Below are 20,625 nucleotides of genomic sequence, written 5' to 3' on the forward strand. Positions count from 1 at the left end.
TTAGTGTCTAAGTAACTCATTCTAAGAAACTCACTTGAAGATAATGATTTAGTTTCTTCCTGCTTTCCTTTCCCCTCAGGAGGACCAGGCCTTGGCTCAACCCAGAACCCAAGAGGATGTTGGTACTCCAAGGAACTGTAAGTGACATTTTCTGCCAACTACTAGGCATGATGATAAAATAAAGCTTATCAAAAGATTTTTCTTTTTCTGTGGCAAGATGAAGGATTACAGTTTAAAAATGTGTGGTTATGTATAACATGTATGTGTATATACCACTATAAATATACAGAAATAAATCTTAAGAGGATCTATGAAAAAAAGATTCAATGTAGCACAATGGTCAACAAATATTTGTTAATTGCTTAATTTACATACACCAGGCACTGTGATAAGCACTGGATATACAAAGTTTAAAAAAAAAAATAAAAGAAAGAAAAACAGTACCTGCTCTCAAGAAGGGGAAGACAACAGGTAAATAAAACAGAAAAGATACATACAGAGTAGATGGAAATTCAAGGGGGAACATACTAGTAGCTCAATGATTTATTAGAAAAAGTCTCCTGCAGAAGGTAGGATGAGTTGTATTGAAAGAAACCAAGGAAAGCAAGGGGCAGGTGATACAGTATTAAAGGAATAGTCTGCTATAGCAGCTGGATTATAGAATACATGAACAATAAAGTGTAGTAAGGCAAGAAAGGTAGGAAAGGGCCAGACTGTGAAGAGATTTAAGTGCTAGGGGACTTTGCTGTATCTGCTACTGGAGATATTAACAGAAAGCCAATGGTAGTTAAGTAACAAGGTAACACTGGCAGGTGAATGGAGAATGGTTTGGAGTGGCAAGACTTGAAGAGACATTCAGTAAAAAACTACTACTGCAAGAGTACAAGAAGGGCCTAGGAGTGCTGACCATTTAAGTAGAGAAGGCAACATATGCAAGATGCTCTGAAAACATAACCAACCAACTTTGACAATGGACTGAATGTGTGGGATGAAAGAGGAACTGAATGTGACACCACGACTGGGGTGATGATGCTATCTTCAATAGTAATAAAAATGAGACAATATGATACAGTTCGGGGGCAGGAAGATATGTTGTTTTAGATAGGCTAGGTTTAATATACCTACAGGACAACCAGTTCAAAGAAGCTTTAGAGTCTGAGTCTTTACTCCAGCACATACAAGCCTTGTGACCACATGCAAGTCATAACTTCTCACTGTCCCCAGGTAATTCTAAAAGGGTAAGTGATTATATAAGTGCCCATAATCCCTACAGCTATTAAATGAGTTTTAGCAAGTGGAAAAAAAAAAAAACTTAAATCCTGACAGCCTAATTTTATGAATGCAGACATGACAAGCGAAATGGTAATAAATAAGACATTATATCACATAAATCCAATATCAGAATGATGAGGCAGTGACACTGAAAAGAACACTAGGTTTGTTATCAGAGACCCCTGGGAAGTCACAACTTTGACATTTTACTAGCTAAATGACCTTGGGTAATACACTTAAATCTTTTTGACCTTCATATCCGTATTTCTAAAAGGATATTAATTGCTCAGTCACAAGGACACTGGGAGGAAAATGCTTTGTAAATTGTTAAGTACTATATAAATATGGGTAATTATCGAAAAGACTTTGCAAAAACAAAGTTAAGGGAAAGATAACAATCAAACAGTGAGAAAATAATCAAGCACCATGTTTATGTGATATGAAACTTTGTCCAAGAATGTTTTGTACTGGAGTCTCAGATTTATAATGCTCTCGACTATGTTATCTAGAAAGCTGTTATCTCAAAATTTAAGGGAGGGCTTTCCCTTCTTTTGGAAAATTCCAGAAAACCTTAATTTTTTTTCTTTAAGTATAGGTTTATCCTTAGTAGTACCTTACCTTGAAGGATCTTCTCCAGAATACCCAAGATGAAAAAGGCTGGTACAAAACTGGGAATGGTGGGGGGGGGGGGGCAGTCTTATTCTCCTTCACTTTGGTCAATTTCCTTGAACAAATGTACCAGTGTATTTGTTTGAAAGTGTGCATAATTTATATAGGCCTATGTGGCAGTACAGAAATATGTACCCCTCTTTCATTAACACTGCACACTAAGTATGTATGTGACATCACTATGTAGGATTTTTAATATAACCAGTGCAAAAGAATTTAATGCAACGTAACAGAGAATCTAGCCACACATCAGGAAATTGAATTAAAACTTCTAAAGCAGTAAAATTTATCCAAACAGTAATGCAAATGAAATGTACTTCAGCACAACAATTTATTCATGTGGAAAAAAACTTAATAATCCATTATTGAAGAAATTTCCTGACTACACAGCTAGATATCCATCCATTATGTTGTATTAAAGTTATGGAAGTATTACCTAAGGCCTTGGAGGCTACTTTCCTCAAGATGATTAAACCCACCATAACTATTTCTCAAAGGCAGAATTCCTATCTCACCATGGGGTGGTTGGCCTGCTTCAAGTCTTCAAATACCATCCTACAAAAAAGAAAAATAAGAAACCAACCAAAGAAGAGAGTCCAGAAAAGAATAAGTGAGAAAAGCTTAAGACAAACAAAATATCAAAAAAAGGAACCACATGGATAACTTAACAATCAAATCCCAAGAGTAAAGGACTAATGCTCCTCAAGAGTGAAAACCTGCTTGTACAGCATAAACAACTCAGGAATACATAAGTGGACAGAAGGTCCAAAACTTTTGCTACAGTATTTGAAACGCAGAAGCATGGACCCAAGAATTCAGTCGTTATAATTGTACTTAGCCTTGGTTAATAGATTTCCCTATACAGGCACTCTGAACCACTCAAATATTCTTGGTACAAGAAGGTTCATTTCTAATTTGAGGTCCCGTCCCGTCCCAAACTAGAAATTGTAGAAATTTAAATGAAAACAATATACACATCTCACTATAAATGGAAAGTAAAAAGAAACAAAACTAAATTCCTGGTGTAACTATACTGGTTACGCTGAAAAAGAACTGAAAAAATGCAATTACATCCCTTATTTGTAGGGGCAGGGTTATTATGATTGTGGAACATTAGATATACTGTCAGATTCTGTTGGCCAGTTTCAGTTAATTCTACACAACGAACCTGGTCCTTTTTTAAATGGGAACACAGAGCAGAAAGACCATACTTTAGAAAAGATGATATAAAAGCAAAGGAATAAAAAAATTTCTTAATGTAAAATTTTACAACAATCACTTTGGATTTTTGAGAGTGGTTGTACTTTCTTCCATTTACACTGTTGCAGTCATTGTGCTGTTTTCTTGGGTCTGTCCTAATTCATTCTGCATCACTAAATATATTTATCATGTCTTACAACATATTCATGTATTAGTTTGCTTAGCTATTTCCTAACTGATGGGATTCTACTTTTGCTTTTGATTCTTTGCTATCACAAAAAGAACTACTACAAAAATTCTGATGCACATAGGGACTTTCTTCTTATCAGTGATCTCCTTTTTATATAGTAGTGAAATCTCTGGGTCAAAAGATATAAACATTTTAACTTATTTGCATAAAAAACAATACACATAGTGAATGTTACAAAATTGCAACCAATCATAACTCCAAAGAAATTATGAGAAGACACCCTTATCCCACAGCTTTGCAAGTAGAGGTCAATGGGTATTGGTATACTGCACAGGTTTTCAGATTTTTTTCCAACAAACTGATAAGCTTTGCTCATTTTTTGTTCCTTTTGCTTTAAAAAAAATTTGTTATATTGATATGACTTTCTTAGTGTGAGTGAGAAGGGATGTTCAAAAAAAATTGTAGAACTTGAGTAAAGAATAAAAGAGATACAGATAGGTGGCATAGTGAAGAGAGCATTAGGTCTACAGCCAGAAAGACTCAAGTTCAAATCTAGCCTCAAAACACTAGTTGCGTGACCCTGGGCAACTTACGTATTTGCTAGGCAACTTACTTATTTGCTTTCATTTCCTCATCTGTAAACTGGGAAAAATAGAACCTACCTCCCAGGGCTGTTGAGAGGATTAAATGATACAATATTTGTAAAGACTGCTTAGCATATTATTATATAAATACTAGAACATGGGAATACATTGGGGTACAATAATGTTCTTGAATTATAGTGTAGGGATAAGTATGTAAACAATTAGAATCAAAGATCCTTTTGATTTAAGATATTCTTCATTTGGCTTTATTCATTTATTCCAGCCCATAAGCAGGAACATATCTGATGTTACTGAAAACAGAAGTCTAGTATAAGACACTTTATCAGATGACAAAATGAGACTCTCTGCTAGACATCTTCTAACACTGGATTCTCAGCACTAGCCAGCAAGCATAAACAAATTATAAAACTCAGACTGAGTTACAATATATCTAGCCATTGAGGTTGGTTTTTGCCATTATTATGTGCCAAAGATTCATTAATGGACCTCCTAGAAATACAGACATTGAAAATTTAGAATCCAATTAAAACCTAGTAATGTGTTAGATGTAAAGGACAGAGACTTTCTTGTCTTTTTTTGTATCCTCAATGTACAGAAAATGCCTGGAACATATTAAGCACCTGAAAAATATAATGACTGACTCAAAGATTCCTACAGATCCAAGAATAAAAATTCAAAGTCAATCAAGTTTTGGTTCTCTTCAAAAAAAAAAAAAACTTAAAAAGAAAATATAAATTAAAGCAGTCTTGGAAGTAATCACTAAGCAACGTGAGCAACATGAGCAACGTGACACAGCAAGCCAACTAAGCTAGCACTACTGCATCTCAAAAGAAACAACATGCAGATAAAAGAGTAGATTGGTAGTGGCAAAGGTGGAGATCATGTACAGTAAATTCAGCCTGTTTTTTAAAAGTTAGTTTTTATCCACAATATTCTTTTAAGTTTATAGTTCCTTACACTCAGTATTCAAAACAACTATTTTGACAGTACTAATATCCTCAACTCTACCTCTCCTCCCACAACCCCACGCAGATCAAAAGTGATTTAATGAAAGTACACCTACACCTGGGGTAAGGTCTAAAGACACCTAGAACAATTTTAGCTCCAAGTAACAGTTGCCATTTAGTACAAATGGCTAACATAACTACTGCTAGTAACAGGAGTCTCTAACAATCTAGGATTGTTTCTAACTCAAAGCATACACGGCTTGAATGTTTATGTTGAACTGAATTTTTATAGTGGTGATATCTTTCTTTATAAGGAAACCTTGTTACCTTGAAACTAAAAAACAACAACAACAACAACAACAACAAACCCTTCTGCTACTAAGGCACCAGGCAAACTGGCAAAGATGACAAAAAGAGTTGATAATAAATGGACTCTTGACAGGCACACACTATTGCACTGTTGGCTGAACTGTGAATAGGAACAACCATCCTGGATATTAGTGTAGAACTACTCAAGAAAAGCAACTAAATTATTCATACCCCTTGACCCAGAAATACTACTCCCTGGTACATAAAATATGAAAGTCAAATACCAAATAAATATCAAATAATCACAGCATTTCTTGCAATAGCTGATAAATGGCCAAACAGATGATGATCATTCTCAGAATGACTGAAAAACCACTATATATAGAAGATAATGATTATTTGTGTGCAGTAAAGAGTTCTCTACGAACTGACAGCATTTCTTGCAATAGCTGATAAATGGTCAAATGGATGATTGTTTGCAGAATGACTGAAAAACTACTATATGAAGATAATGATTATTTGTGTGCAAGTAAAGTTAGAAATGATAGAGCAAAATAAGTAAAATCAGATCAATATGCATAATGAGTGCAAAAATCTTAATAAAGAAATCAGAGCCAAGCTCTGAGTATCAGAACTAAAGGTAGATTCCAAGAACAGCAAAAGAGGAGATGACCAGGAGGAAATGTTTTATGTATGGTCAGATGTGATCATTATGCTGGATGTTTTAGTTTGATGGTTGTTCTTTGTCACATGGGAGGGTGTTTTTCTTTCAGAAATCACTGACAGTTTCAAGTCATCAATAAAATATATTTTACCTCTAAATAAGACTGAAAAACAAAGAGCAAAATTAAGTGGTAGAATCTTTTACTTGAAAAAGATAAAATGCAACCCACTAAGCAATAGCAACAAAAAAACTGTTGTATTCTATCGCACTTAAAATGTTCAGAGAATTTTTCCCTCTTGCTTTTAACCTATATTGATGAACTGGAGGGGGTAAAAAGATACTAGGTAACATCACAACTAAGTAAACTGGTGTTCATATAATAATACAAAATGCATTTCCACTTGAAAAGAGAAATGACATGTATAATAAAACATATTAAAAAATTGTAACATATATAACCACAAAGTAATTTAAAAGAACAGCTAGGTAGCAGTTCTAAATTACAAAATAATTTAAATAGGGTGGTGAGGATGTGAGAAAAGAAAAAAGGAATAAAACCAACCCCTCCTCGCTGACCATCTACATGTATGGAACGAATGTGATCTGCCAGATCTGGACTAGAGTTGAAGCAAGTCTGGCACTGGTCCCAACAACAGTTATAGGCAATGTTTTTGCTTGAAGAAGTAGTGCTTCCTTGTCCATTCATCATTGCAGGAGTTGAACGCCCACTGGAAATTGTGCTGTCTACATCCATTATAGTACTGCTTATGCTGTAAAAAGAAAAAAATTTTTTTAGAAATACAGACATGCTGCAAACAATTAGTTAATATTACAACTTGAATTCTATTATCTTAACCTTGACATTCTATATGAATTAAAACTTAGAAATGACAAATGTACTAAGCGCTAGGGATAAAGGCAAAAAATAAAGGCAAAAGACAGTCCCTGCTCTGTAGGAGTTTGCATGGGGGATTACCCAGAGAATCAAGGAATGGAGTTTCTTGTTTGTGGAACATAGAGGCTAGTGTCACTGGATCAAAGTATACATGGCAGATATTATGGTATAAGACTGGAAAGGTTTATAAAGGATTTTGAATGACAAAGAGGATTTTGACTTGATTATGGAGGGGACAGGGAGCCACTGGAGTTTGAGTAGGGGGGAGTAACATGATCAAAGGAAAATCACTTTAGTAGCTGAATGGAAGACGAATTAGAGTAGAGAGAGACTTATGGCAAGCTGAACCAACAGCAAACTATTAACAATAATAGTCCAGGTATAAGATGACGAGGGCCTGAACCAGTGTATTGTCAGTGTCAGGAGAGAAAGGGGCATATTTGAGAGATGTGGACCAGCCTTGGCAAGAGCTTGGATATGGGAGATGACAGTTTAAGCCTGAGGGACTGGGAGGATGGTGCTACCTTATAGAGTAATAGGAAAGGGTGGCTGAGTGGAAGAAAGTTTAGGGATAGAGTTATACTTTGGCCACATTGAGTTTAAGACAGTTTAAGATGTCTAAAAGACAGTTGAAGATGATAAAATGGAGGTCAGCATAAAAACTGAAGCAGGAGAAGTAGATTTGAGAATCATCAGCATAGAAAAACGAAGAGGCCCCAAAACAGAACCTTGAGACATCTACAATTAGAGGGCATGATTTGGAAGAGAATCCAGTAAAGGAGACAAAGAAGCATTGGTTATATAGGAAGGAAAAGTAGTGTATGAAAACCTAGAGAAAAGAGATTATATCAAGGAGGCAAGGGGGACCAATAGCATCAAAGACTGCAGGTCAAGGAGGAATGAGAAGAGGCCACTAGATTTGGCAACTAAGAGATTAGTAATTTTGGAGAGGTATGTGGTTAGAAGCCAGATTGTGAGGGGTTAGGGGTGAGAGAAGAGTAAGTGGGGGCACCTATTGCTGATGGCCTTTTTAAGAAGTTTAGCCAGAAAACGCAGAAGATTATAGTTAACAAGTATGGAAGGATCAAATGAGGGGCTTTTCAGGATAGGGAAGGCACGTAGGCAGCACAGAAAGAGCCAGTAGAAAGGGATAAAATGAAAATAAGTGAAAGAGTAAGAATGACAAGAAGGGGCAATCTAATCTCTTAGAGCAGACAGAATAAAATTGGATCACGTGAACAAGCAAAGGGGTTAGTCTTGGTAAGGAGAACAGTGGAGAGACTTCACAACAATGGCTTCAATCTTTTTCTGTAAAGTGTCTCTCATTTGAGAGTGGACAGGGAAATCATGAAAAGTTTAAGAAGGAATTAAAAGGCATGGAAAAGCCACTACTATGGAGAGTGGGATAGTGATGTTAGGCAGGTATAAATAGAATGTCTACCAGCAGTGAGGGCCCAGCTGAGGTTGTATAATAGATTTGTAATGGATGCAGTCAAAATAGTTGAAAATTCAGCAGCAGATGTATAGGAGTGAAGCTGGTAAATGATGGGAGTGATCCAAGGCTGACGACTGGCAGGACATAATAAATGGTAAAATAAGGAAACTAGGGATTCTAGAGGAGCATAGTGTAGAATTACCTGGTTCACACCAAGGGATTATGGAGGTCCAAGTAGGGATATAGAGAAAGGTTTTATAAGGGAACGCAGAGGCAGAAAGGAAAAACAAATAAGATTATTATGGTCAGATACGGTGATTCTAGAAATCTTGAATGTGGAGTTGGTACATTTGTGTGTATAGAAAGATCAAGGTGGGTGGGACAGTAAAAGTGAAGAAGAGGAATGTGTAGGTCTACAGTCTACAGCTAACAAGATTTTGAATGGGTGGTAGAGATGAATAGCATGAACCTCAGGAGAAGTTACTAAATGATAGAGGAAAGGGAAAAAAACCTAGAAATGTCAACTGAGAGCAAGGAGTATTGTAACTCCCCTGCCTCAACCAACAAGCAGAAGGGAATGAATGAAGTAGTACAGCCCATACTAGAAAGGGTGGCCAAGGATGGTGTGTCATCTGAATGGAGTAAGGTTTCAGTAGTAGCTAGATGAAAAAAAGAGTAAGAGAAGTAAAGATTTAGGATGAAGGGAAGTTTGTTGCCTATGGAATAGGCACTCTAGAGGGTACAGTGGAAGGGTTGGGTGGTGTTTGTTTGAAACTTTGAAGTGAGGTTGAAGGAGATGGGAATAAGGAATTGAGTGGAAGGGTAATGGGGTTTAGATGAACTACAGGGTATAGGACACCATTTCTCTTCCCAACTGAGGCTGGATAATGGACTAGAGGCAACAGGACGCACCAGTTTCAGATGGAAGGAGAAAGATGTAGGTGTAGGTGGTAGAGACTGGTATTTGGAATGGTAACCTATAGGGGTTCATAATCACTGGAATATTGAGGGTATGACCAAGTATAAAAATGTTCTCATGGAGTGGAGGGTGCCACTCCTCTTCCCAAAAAAGATTTGGAGGGAAGCAAATGCCTTGAGATGGGAATAACAAGAAGTTCAGATGGTTAGATAGGAAACCTTGCTTCACTACTCCTCTTCTTCCCGCAGTGAAAAGGTAGAGACATGGCAGGAAAGAATACAGCAGAAAGACATTTTATTCCCACCAATTATCCTCCTCCTCTTTCTTCTAGGGACAGGAACAACAGGAGATGGAAGGCCTGAGATCAAGGAGAGGGTTTACTCCTCTTTGCACCTGAGGTTCCTAACATTATGGTTGGGACACTGGACCTGACACTGGACCTGGAGCAGGAGTCAACTTCTGTTGCCTTGCGCTGGCACAGACAGAAGTCAATGCTTTGCGGTAGATGGTAGATATCCCAGCCCCACACCTGGCTGCCTTCCATTATGAGACATACTGTGCCCAAAAGAAAATGGAAAGCATATGGGTCACAGGAATATCTGGATTTTCTCTTCTTCCAGATTTTTAGATGTCTAACTTGGAAGCATTACCCAATAATTAAACCTGGAATACTTAATTACTTGATCTGTAGCTTATTCAAAGACCACCCCTCTACCCAAATACTGTACCATCCCACAGAGTTACTAATCAATTACATGTTCAGATACATAAACTGTAGCAGAAGTTATTTACAATTTGCCTATGATATGAAAAATAAACTGAGCTATTTATTCCTTCTTTCTCTTACCTCACAAAAATGAAATTTTTGTCTTTAAAATTCAGACCCATGAAAATTTGATTTATGTGATTATGGAGATTCACGTTCCATGGAATGTCTCCAACTTTTAATTAGTTATGCTTCTAGGTTAAGTCAATGCTTCCATATTATAAACAAAAATTAACCGGATGTTTTTTACCACTTGAGTCCTCTCCACCTTCCTCGTAGTCCTCTTTAATTACTAAGTACCTATGTCTAGATTGGTGTAGTAGTATAAAAAAAGCTGAACTGGAGAATTAGGAGACTATAGAACAGGCTCTGGTGGAGGTATAACCTATGTTTAGTTATTTAACCTCTCTAGGCCTCAGATTTTTCTATCTATAAAATGAAGGTACAGAAATAGATCAAAATGACAGTGTATGAACCTATACTTCCCCCTTAACTATTATCTACTAAACCAAATACTATATTAGTATCCTAAGAACTATACAAAGCTCCCTAAGGGACTTCCTTTGTATACCCAGTAATAAGAGCTGTTTTTTGTTTTGGCAACTTGCCAAATTGAATTGACTGTAAAAACAGATGCTACAAAACTATTTGCTTCTAGCTAGGTGGCAAAGTAGATAGAGTACTGGGCCTGGAGTCAAATATGGCCTCAGACCAGACACTTGACAGTAGCTGTGTGACCCTGGGCAAATCACTTAACTCCAACTGCCTCACAAAAAAATAAATAAATAAATGATGGCGGTGAACAAACAGTTTCCTTCAATTTTAGCAAGAATTCCTTTCAATAAGCTATGTACCAGGTACTGTACTAGACAAAGAATCAAACAAAAAAATGCAAACAGTCCCTGCTCTCAGAGAGCTTACACTCTACTAGAAGGCAAACAGATTCTAGGTGAATAGGCAATTAAATACAAAATATTTTAAAAGTAACTTGGGAGAGCAAAGAGAAACTACCAACTAGAACAGGAGTGGCTCCAGTAGAGTTTCTGCCACTGTAGCCTCATCTGATCCAGTCTTGAGCCATGTCAATGGAACAGTGTACAACAATGACCTCAGGAAGTGAAACCTCTTTCAGGTCTCTGCCACCATAATGTAGTAGTACGAAGGAGAGTTCAGGGAGCCCTGAGAAAGAACAGTAAAGGTATACTGGATTCCTTCCCAAGTGAAAGCTAACCATTCCCTACTAGTTTCAGCCTCAGAAATAGAGAAAAAAAAACATTGGGAAGGTTAATAGACCCATACTAGTTACTCTAGCAGGGGTGGGGAACCTGAGGCCTTGAGCCAACATGTGACTTTAAATTCTTTTATTAAGGGGATTTGTTCTGTGGAACTTATTCAGTCAAAGGGCCTAAACTTGAGGACCTAGAGGGTCACATGTAGCCTCAGGCAGCAGGTTACCCATCCTTAACTAGAAGAATCAGAAAAGGACTAGTGCCGAAGGTGAAGGACAGATTCCAAGAGTCAAAGATGACAAAAATTCTAGGCATTAGGGGAGAGGAGAATCAATCAGCCTAAATAAAGGCATTGTGGTGCAATGTTATGTACTGGAGAACAGCAAGTAGGCTGGTTTGGACAGAAAAGAGAGGCAAAGAGAAAAGAATGTATAATCATCCAGGAAAAATAGGCTGAGAGTCAGACTATAAAGGGATAGAAAGGTCAAAACAGAGAGGTTGTATCACAGAGTCAATAGGAAGCCACCTAAGCTTCTTACCAAAGGAATGACATGGACAGACCTGAATTTCAGGAATAAAAATTTGGCAACAGTGAAGGATAAATATGGGAGAGGGTGGAAGCTAAAGACAGGGAGAGTAATCAGGAGGATATTAAAATAGTCTAAACAAGAGGTGAATGGTTGTGGTATGATTAATTGAGAAAAAGGATGGATATGAGAGATACTGCTGAGACCTGACAAGACTTGGCAACTGCTTGGACGAGGGGTGAGAAAGAAGAGACTGACTCAAAGTTTATAAACATGGGTGACTAAAGGAATGTAGGTAGTGCCATTTCTAACAAAATAAACGGAAGTTAGGAGGAAGAGGTGGTTTAAGGAAATGATAAGGAACTATCTGAACTATTCAAATTAAATATGTTTAATTTGAGATATGTAGGAGATACCTAAGTGACAATGTCCAGAAGTACTTGGAAACTCAGAAAAGCAAATGAAGATTTTTGTATATGAATTTAAAAGTCATCTGCATAACATGGGTAGTAAAAAGTTTTGCATAAATTCACCAGCATAACTGATAAATCACTTGGTGTCTCAATGTGTGGGAGAGGGGCTAAAGGGAGAAAATTTGGAACTGAAACTTTTTTAAATGAGTGGTAAACGAATTTTTAAAAGCCATCAGTAAAAAAAGGATAGCTGAACCACCAAAGCTGATGATGACAGAGAAAAAGTAGATCCAAAACACAACCCTGGGGCATAAAGTGGACTAATAACAAAGAACTGGAAAACAAAGTAGACAAAAGTTAATTGATTGAGGAATGGCTAAACAAACCGTGGCATAAGAATGGAGTATTACCATGCTGTAAGAAATTATGTGAAGACAAAGAAGCATGGAAAGATCTCCATGAATAGTGAAATAAGTAGAACCAAGAAAACATATACAATGTCAACAATGTAAGCAGAAAGAATGATTCACAAATAATTAAAAGGAAAAGTAACAAAATTATAGATCAAGCATGACTTGATTGAATTGGACATTCCCAAACCACCCTTTTGTAGAGGTAGAAGGTCCTCGACTATTATGTTACTGGATTTTTCAATGTATTGAACAGATGTGCTATTTTCCCCCTTCTCACTTATGTCTTTAAAAAAATTTTAATTAAATATATTTTAATTCAAAAATTTTAACTTTTTTATTTATGATGACGTAAAAAACAGAACATAAAATAATAAAAATAAAAACATGTTTTTAAAAAGAGAAAGAAATAGGACAACTTTCCAACTCTTCATCTGAGTTATCATGAAGCCTCATTAATTCAAACAGAACTAGGTTGAGGTTTCTCATTTACATGAACAATTCCAAAAGTATGTTGACACTCTGTAAAAGTTTAAGAGCAACAGGTATTATTCCCATTTTTTTTGAGATGAGAAAACTAAAGCTGATAATTCAAACAACTAGGAAGTGATAGAAGTGGGACTCAACTAAGATCTTCCAACTATAAGTTCAATGCCTTATCCATGGTGCCAGAGATGCCTGGTGAGGAAGAAGTGACTACTATAAACATCTTCTAAGTTTGGTGGTATAAGATAAACAGTGAGAGCTTGATTATGTTCCCATTTATGGTGCCACAAGAATACCTGAGTGACCAAGAGATATGTAAATTGCAAATGCATGGATGGGAGTGCAGGGGGAAAGTTAGGACTAAATACAGATGTGGAAATAATTTGCATAGGCAACAACTGAAAGCATGAGCCAGGAAAAGAGAAGGTAAAAGAGAAAAGGAGAGAGTTGAGGAGATCACTGGAATGGAAAAGACAAAAAAAGAAAAGGATCATACAAACAGAAAGAAAACAATTTCTGTGTTGTTCAGTTGTTTTTCAGTTTTAATGTTTTTTAGCAAGGATATTGGAATGGTTTGGCATTTCCTTCAGCTCACTTTATAGATGAGGAAATTGAGGCAAAAAAGATTAAGTGACTTGGCCAGGGTCACCCTGTGTCTGAGACTGGATTTGAACCTAAGAGTTTTCCGATTCAGATTTCCAGCCCAGTGCTCTAACCTGTGGGCCACCTAGCTGCCCCTCATCATCTGTAAAACAGGGTTAACAAACCTGTAATACCTAAATCACAGTATTATTGAGGATCAAGGAAAATATCTAGAAAACGTTTTGGAAATCTTAAAGCATTTAACAAATGCTAGCTATAAGTAGTTGAACAGGATACAGGAGAGACCTAGATTCAAACATCCCACATTTTATAACTATGGATGTGACCAAGAACAAGTATTTTAACAGCTGAGAAGCATTCCTTGGCAATGGGGGTAGGGAGTCAGGTGAAGAAATAAAGGGAATTTCTTGCACAGCACCTCTACAGGTAGATACAGAGTGCTGCTGTTAGAGAAACTAGGGAGCTTAAAAATTCAGATGAGGCAACAACCAAGCTTTAGAACAGTCAGAACGAGAGGAAAACATAGTCTGCATTCAGATAAAATGCAAGGAAAAGAAGGGAAATTCTCTAAAGTATCATTCTCTACATCTCTACAACTAGAACAATACCAACAAAAAGGAATCTTTCCTGACCTGGAGAAGGCCATCAAAAAAACATAAACCATCTTTAAACCATCTTGATGACCTATAGTACACTGAAAATATTGTATTAGATATTAGAAAGGAAAATAAGAGGTAGGGAATTGTACTTTCAAAACTCAAAAAATTGTACTTTCAAAACTTTCAAAACCATTTAGGATTTCTTTAAAAAAAAAAAAGTTGTATCAATGAAATAGACTAGGTAAGAGAGAATCTGAAACAATGGAACTCAATACCCAATGTTCAAAAAGCCACAAAACAGAATTTATTAAAGAATTCTTTTGATTAAAAAAAAAGTGGGGGGGCAATTAGGTAGCACAGTGGGTAGAGCACCAGAGTTCAAATCAGGCCTCAGATACATAACACTTAACTAGTGGTGTAACTCTGGGCTGGGCAAGTCACTTAACCCAACTGCCTTCCCCCTCCCCCCCCCAAAAAATTTAAAAAATAAATTTTAAAGCAGGTAAAACTGGAAAGCAATATGGCAGAAATTAAGCTTAAGATCAACATCTTACATAACCACATAAGAATGTTCCAAATCAATATGAAAAAAGAAAAAAAAAACAGCCCTGAGGTTTAACCTCACACCCTGCAAAATTGGCAAAGATGACTGAAAAAATGGGAACTGCCATTGCTGGAGGTGTTGAAAGAAGATAGGAGTGCTAGTATTGTTGGTGGAGCTGCAAAGTGGTACAACCTCATTTTGGAAAGCAATTTAGTTTTGCAAATAAAGTGACTAAAATAACCATATCCTTTGACCTACCAGGGTTATACTCCAAATAGTCATTGATAAGAATTCTCCATATATACTAAACATTTATAGCCATAATTCTGATGGCAAAGTATAAGAAGCAAAGTAGATACCCATCAATTGGGAATAGCTAAGGACAATACGGTAGATGTATGTAATTACTTTGCTATGAGAATGAAATGTGACGAATATAGAAGCTTGTATGATGCAGAATGAGACAAGCAAAGCCAAGAAAACATACACAATGACTACAACAATGGTAAATGGAAAGAAACAAAATAATCAAAAGCATTTTGCAAAATTATAAAGAACAAGGATGTCTTCAAAGAGATGAGATGATACCCCCACATTCCACCCCTTTGCAGAAAAGTCCATTTATGGTGCCACAGGAATACATTATACATTTAGACTTTTTCAGTTTTACTGATCACAACTTTTCCTTTTTTTTCCCCTTTTTTATATTTAAAAATGTATTTGTTATAGTGCACAGCTCTCAGAGTGTGAAGGACACTGGGCAAAATTAAAAATGACATCAATAAAAATTTTAAAAAATATATTAGATAAGATTTCAGTCCTTGCTCTATCTAGTACCAGCTAAATTACAAGGTAATTTTTATCTACTCTCATCCAGACGGACAATTTCCTATATGAAATCACATATTAACAAATCCAGATCAGCCAAACAAGTGATTACAGTGGCACTGTGCCGGAAATACAAAGAATGGCAAAAGGCAGACAATCCCTGCCTCAAGGAGCAAACATTCTAATAGGGGATAGATATAAATATATGACTACTATGTGCCAGGCATTGTGCTAAGCACTTTCTAAGTATTATCTAATTTTAACTTTGTAACAACCCTACCAGGTATTCAGGACTAGCATCTTTGGTGTGAGGGCTTGACCCTTTCCAGGGCTACTCATCCATCTTTGGTGTCCACCTGATTCACCCAACTCTCACCTGGTAGCACCAAGAAGCTGTAGTATGTACAACAGCCACATGCAGGAAAACCTTCTTAGGAGAAGGGCTAAACCAGGACGAGGGTAACTGACAAGCCTCAATCCAGTCAATGAGTTAGGTGAATGTCTACCAACCATCACTCACGATGTCACTGATCCTCTTAGAAAATGAAGAACAATGTGAAGTAGGTGCTATTATATCAATTTTACAATTGGGAAAACTTAGGCAGTGAGTGGTTAGAGTAGTTAAGTGACTTGTCCAACATCACAGAGCAAGTGACTTCACTTACAGCACAGTAGTATTACATTCATGTACCACCCTGTCTTTAGCCATTACCCAACTAATGGATATTTATACCTTGCTTCTAATTCTGCAGCTATTATCTGAGCCCACACTGAGCCCAAATTTAAACTAAAGTCTTCCTGACTCCAGACCGAGAACTTTATCCATTGTCACCTAGCTATCAGATACAGGGTATAAACTGGAAGTAATCTCACAGAGAAAGATAACTAGCAGTAATGGGGTCTGAAAGACTTGAAGAAGACTTGGGACAAAACTTGAAGCCAGGAAATGAGACAAGGACCGAGTATAGAGATCCCAGTTGTCAGAGACACAGGCTGTGAAAAAAGCAAGAGATAGAAAGATGTAATGTCTTATTCTAGAATCAGCAAGGCCAATGTCACTAGATGTAGGGGATTCAAGTGTTAGAAAAGTGGAAAGGTAGAAAGGGGGCTAGGTTAGCACTTTTTATTTGATCATTGAGGTTAACAGGGAACCACTGCAGTTTACTGAATGAGAGTGATATGGTCAGACTGCGTTTTAAGAAGATCAATTTAAGAAGATCATCTACACTAAGGAGATGTGTTAAAAGAGTGGAGAAGAAGGGGCAGTTAGGTGGTGTAGTTGATAGAGTACTGGCCCTGAAGTCAGGAGGACCCGAGTTCAAATCCGGCCTCAGAACATTTGACACTCGCTAACTGTGTGGCCCTGGGCAAGTCAATTAACCCGAATTGCCTAAAAAAATAAAAAATAAAAAAAAATAAAGAGTAGAGGAAGAGACTTGAGACAGAGAGCAACCAGATGGCTACTGCAACAGTCTACATATAATTGTGACATGACAGAGGGCCAACACCAGGGTGATGGCTGCATGAAGAGAAATGAGGTGCTGGAAGGTAGAAAAGAAAGTGACAAACTGAATAGAGGATGAGGATGAGGAGTTAAGGATGACACCTAGGTTGTGAGCCTGGGTGAACAGGAGGATGGTAGTGTCCTCTGCAGTAACAGGTTAAGTTAGGAAGAAGGGAGGACAATGGGGGGAAAGGCTTCTTGTAGAAAGTGGGACCGGAGCTGACATTTGAAGATGGGATTTAGCAGAGAGGTCAAGAAAATTTAAAGCTGAAAAAATGAGAAAAGTTTTTATATTAAAAAGACCATTAGCAATTAGGAGAAAGCATTTTATATCAAGCGGTGCAAGTAAACATCAAAATAGTTTTGGCAACTTTCTGTGGATAGATACAAGGAATTATTCTCAGGTTCTAATATCATTCAGTAAGTTAGGCATCAGATATCTCCCCAAAACAAGCATGTTGCACTCTTATTCCCAAAGTTACATTCTGTTCAATATTAATCTGTTTCTAATTTTTATTTAAATCCCATTACTGGCACCATGCTTTTGATTTGCATTTTGAAAGTCCTGCGTAAGAGTGACAGACACCTGTTTTGACCTGGCCAATACAAGAATTTTGTTTTGATGGAGGTGGATGGGAAGAAGGTGAAAGAGAAAATAAATGCTTGTTAATTTAAAAATAATTTTTTTTAAAGTTTCTGCATGTATTCCTTATTTTTTGTAACAAAGGATTACATAAAACTGGCAACATTTCATTGTATTACCAGGACAAAATTATGGAAAATGACAAAGTTAAATTAAAAAGAAATCTTCAAGGAGTGTATTCATACTCTGAAATGGTAATAAAGTACAATGATGAGATGAAGGCAGTAATTGTTTATTAGTACATAGCAAGAATGCCAACTACTAATATAATTAGCACCTTGGACGGATATATTTTGAAGTGGTTCAACTTTAAGGAATTAATTTTAAACACTAAAAGTTCATTTTTCATTCACTTATTAGTTTAAGAATTCAATTATATACTGTATTACAAAGTGTCTTTTTTTTTTTACAAAAATCTTATGAAGTAGGTACCATAGCAGCAGCAGCAGCAATAGTTTGCATTTATGTAGCACTTTACAGACACTGTCATCTTATCCATACAACAAGCCTGAGAGGTTAATATTATTTCCATTTTACATAAGAAAATTGAGCTTTTGTACATCTATAAGAAATGAAAACTGCGGGGCAGCTAGATGGCACAGTGGATAGAGCACCAGCCCTGAAGTCAGGAGGACCTGAGTTCAAATCCGGCCTCAGACCAAACACTTGACACGTACTAGCTGTGTGACTTTGGGCAAGTCACTTAATTCTAATTGACTATAAAAAAAAAAGAGTTTTAAAAAAAGTGAAAACTGATAAATCTGAATTTATTCATTCACTTTAAAATTATAAACAAATACATGCATATCATATTCTACCATGTATTATTATTGTCTGCTCGTCCCTTCTCTACAATCCAACTCAAAGAACGGCAGAGTTGGATTCTCAAAGACTATGCCAGTAAAGCAGCTCTGACTCCCTAGTGCCCTGCGCGCGCACACATGCACACACACACACACACACACACACACACACACACACACACAGAGTCCTTAATATATAGTGGCCTTGAATACCAAACTAAAAAGTTAGGAATTAGGTGACTTAGGCAAAAAAAGGCCTTATTTAAATGCCTACTTTGTGCTAGGCATTGTGCTAACCTCTTCTGTTCTTAAATGCAATGATTGTCTAAAATGCACTAAACATATACATAAATATCTACATACTCTTCAAAAAAAATACATTTGAACATCACTGTTATGGTGGAGTCAATTTTGTCTAAGATAAATAATACTTCCATTTATAATGAGTCTTTTGCCATTGCTTCAATAGTTACAGTAAGTTATTTTAATTATAGTAATAGTTCAAAAATTCCCATTGATGGGAGGTCTCAACTAAATTACAGTTTGTACTGTAAATATTCTTTTAACAACAGCATTCATGGAATCTCGTTATGTATGATAGATCTATTTATTCCAACTGCCATAATCATCTGCTACTCCACACAGAAGCAATACATCTCAAAAAAATGAAGTACTCAATGTGAACAAAAGCTCAATATATGAACAAAGACCTGAGTGAATATTAACCTATTTTATTTTACCTATACTAGGCTTAAGAGTCTGTAGAATTGTTAATCAGAGGTAACACAGGTATTTAGGCCACTATCATCTTTTTCCTTTGTTGTCAACTTTTGATCCAAAGAGTCCAGCAGACCCTTACCTAAAGATCTATATAGTAGGATGGAGAGAATAATTTAAGCCCATTGGCTCAAGAAAAGTTTCAGTCAGGTCATGGCCTTTTTAAAAATAGGTCTAATAAATTTACAAAATCAGCCATGGAATGAATGACTTTCTACCTTTCTTTTCTCAATCTTTTGATCCCTCAACCAAAGAGGGTGCTTACTGATCTTTAAGGAGAGATCTGAGATAAAAGAGAACACCTTGCTTCCTCACCAATTACAGACACTGGAAGTGAATAAACTGTTGAAACAAGTCACAAAAGGGACCTTTGAAAGCCTACCTAGAGACTTAAAATAAGGTCTCTCCCTCCTATAAATACTTCATTACCATTCCTAAATTATGTCTGGTGTGGTCCGATGTGGTCCCTGAATTACCACAAAAATCACACTTAAAAAAAGCATTTATATGCACCTAAATGGTAAGGAAATATGAACAGGAGAAATTGAGTGGTTCCCTTTTGTAATCATGTTCTAAAGTCATGTCTTTGTTAAACAAAGTTAGTTAACCAAAAATATTCAAAATATCTTTTAAACCAAGAGTTGGCAACACTTGGTTCAATTCAGTGACTACTTGAGACTTGGAAAAGATCTTCAGGGACAGCTTGGTGGCACACTGGATAGAGCACAGGCCCTGGAGTCAGGAGGACCTGAGTTCAAATCTGGCCTCAGACACTTGACACTTAAATAGCTGTGTGACCCTGGTCAAGTCACTTAACCCCATTACCTATCCAAAAAAAGAAAAGATCCTCACAACTTCCACTGGGTTCTGTATTTTATCCCTTATTTAGGAGTCAGTGGATGTGCTTTGTTTCTGTTTATTAGTCCAACTAACCATCTAAAATTTTCTCTGCAATTCAAGATTTTCCTGTCATTTGGTTTAAGGCTATTTGACATAAGAGCAAAAAAGGGAAATAAACCATGGGCAACAACATAAACCCTGACCAGACAGCTTTCTCAATCTAAAAAACTGAACATTTTTTGTTGCCTAAGCAACAAAGGTTGTCTATCAATTTACCCCAAATACTTATGTATCAAATCAGAGCACTCAACTCAGGCCCTGCTCATGCTGCTTTGGGCAACTAGGTAATACAGTGGATAGAGTCCTGAGCCTGAAGACAGGAAGACATCCTCCTGAGTTCAAATCTAGCCTCAGATACTTATTAGCTGTGCGACCCTGGGTAAGTCACTTAACCCTGTTTGCCTCAGTTTCCTCATCTGTAAAATGAGCTGAGAAGGCAAACCCTTCCATTATCTTTGCCAAGTAAACCCCAACAACTAGACAGGACA

At 36.8% G+C, this 20,625-nt stretch overlaps 1 protein-coding gene across 3 annotated transcripts in view; it reads right to left on the minus strand.

Annotated features, from left to right (window-relative positions):
* AEBP2 (AE binding protein 2) overlaps window positions 1-20,625 on the minus strand; it is a 53,964-nt gene that overhangs the window by 27,434 nt on the left and 5,905 nt on the right. For all 3 annotated transcript variants that reach the window (XM_027838811.1, XM_027838809.1, XM_027838810.1), the window contains exon 2: window positions 6,419-6,626. In XM_027838811.1, coding sequence (XP_027694612.1) covers window positions 6,419-6,626 — 208 coding nt within the window. The remainder of the gene's footprint in view (window positions 1-6,418; window positions 6,627-20,625) is intronic.

This window comes from Vombatus ursinus, unplaced genomic scaffold (genome assembly GCF_900497805.2).
Source record: "Vombatus ursinus unplaced genomic scaffold, bare-nosed wombat genome assembly UNPS02014830.1, whole genome shotgun sequence".
Classification (NCBI taxonomy): Eukaryota; Metazoa; Chordata; class Mammalia; order Diprotodontia; family Vombatidae; genus Vombatus; species Vombatus ursinus.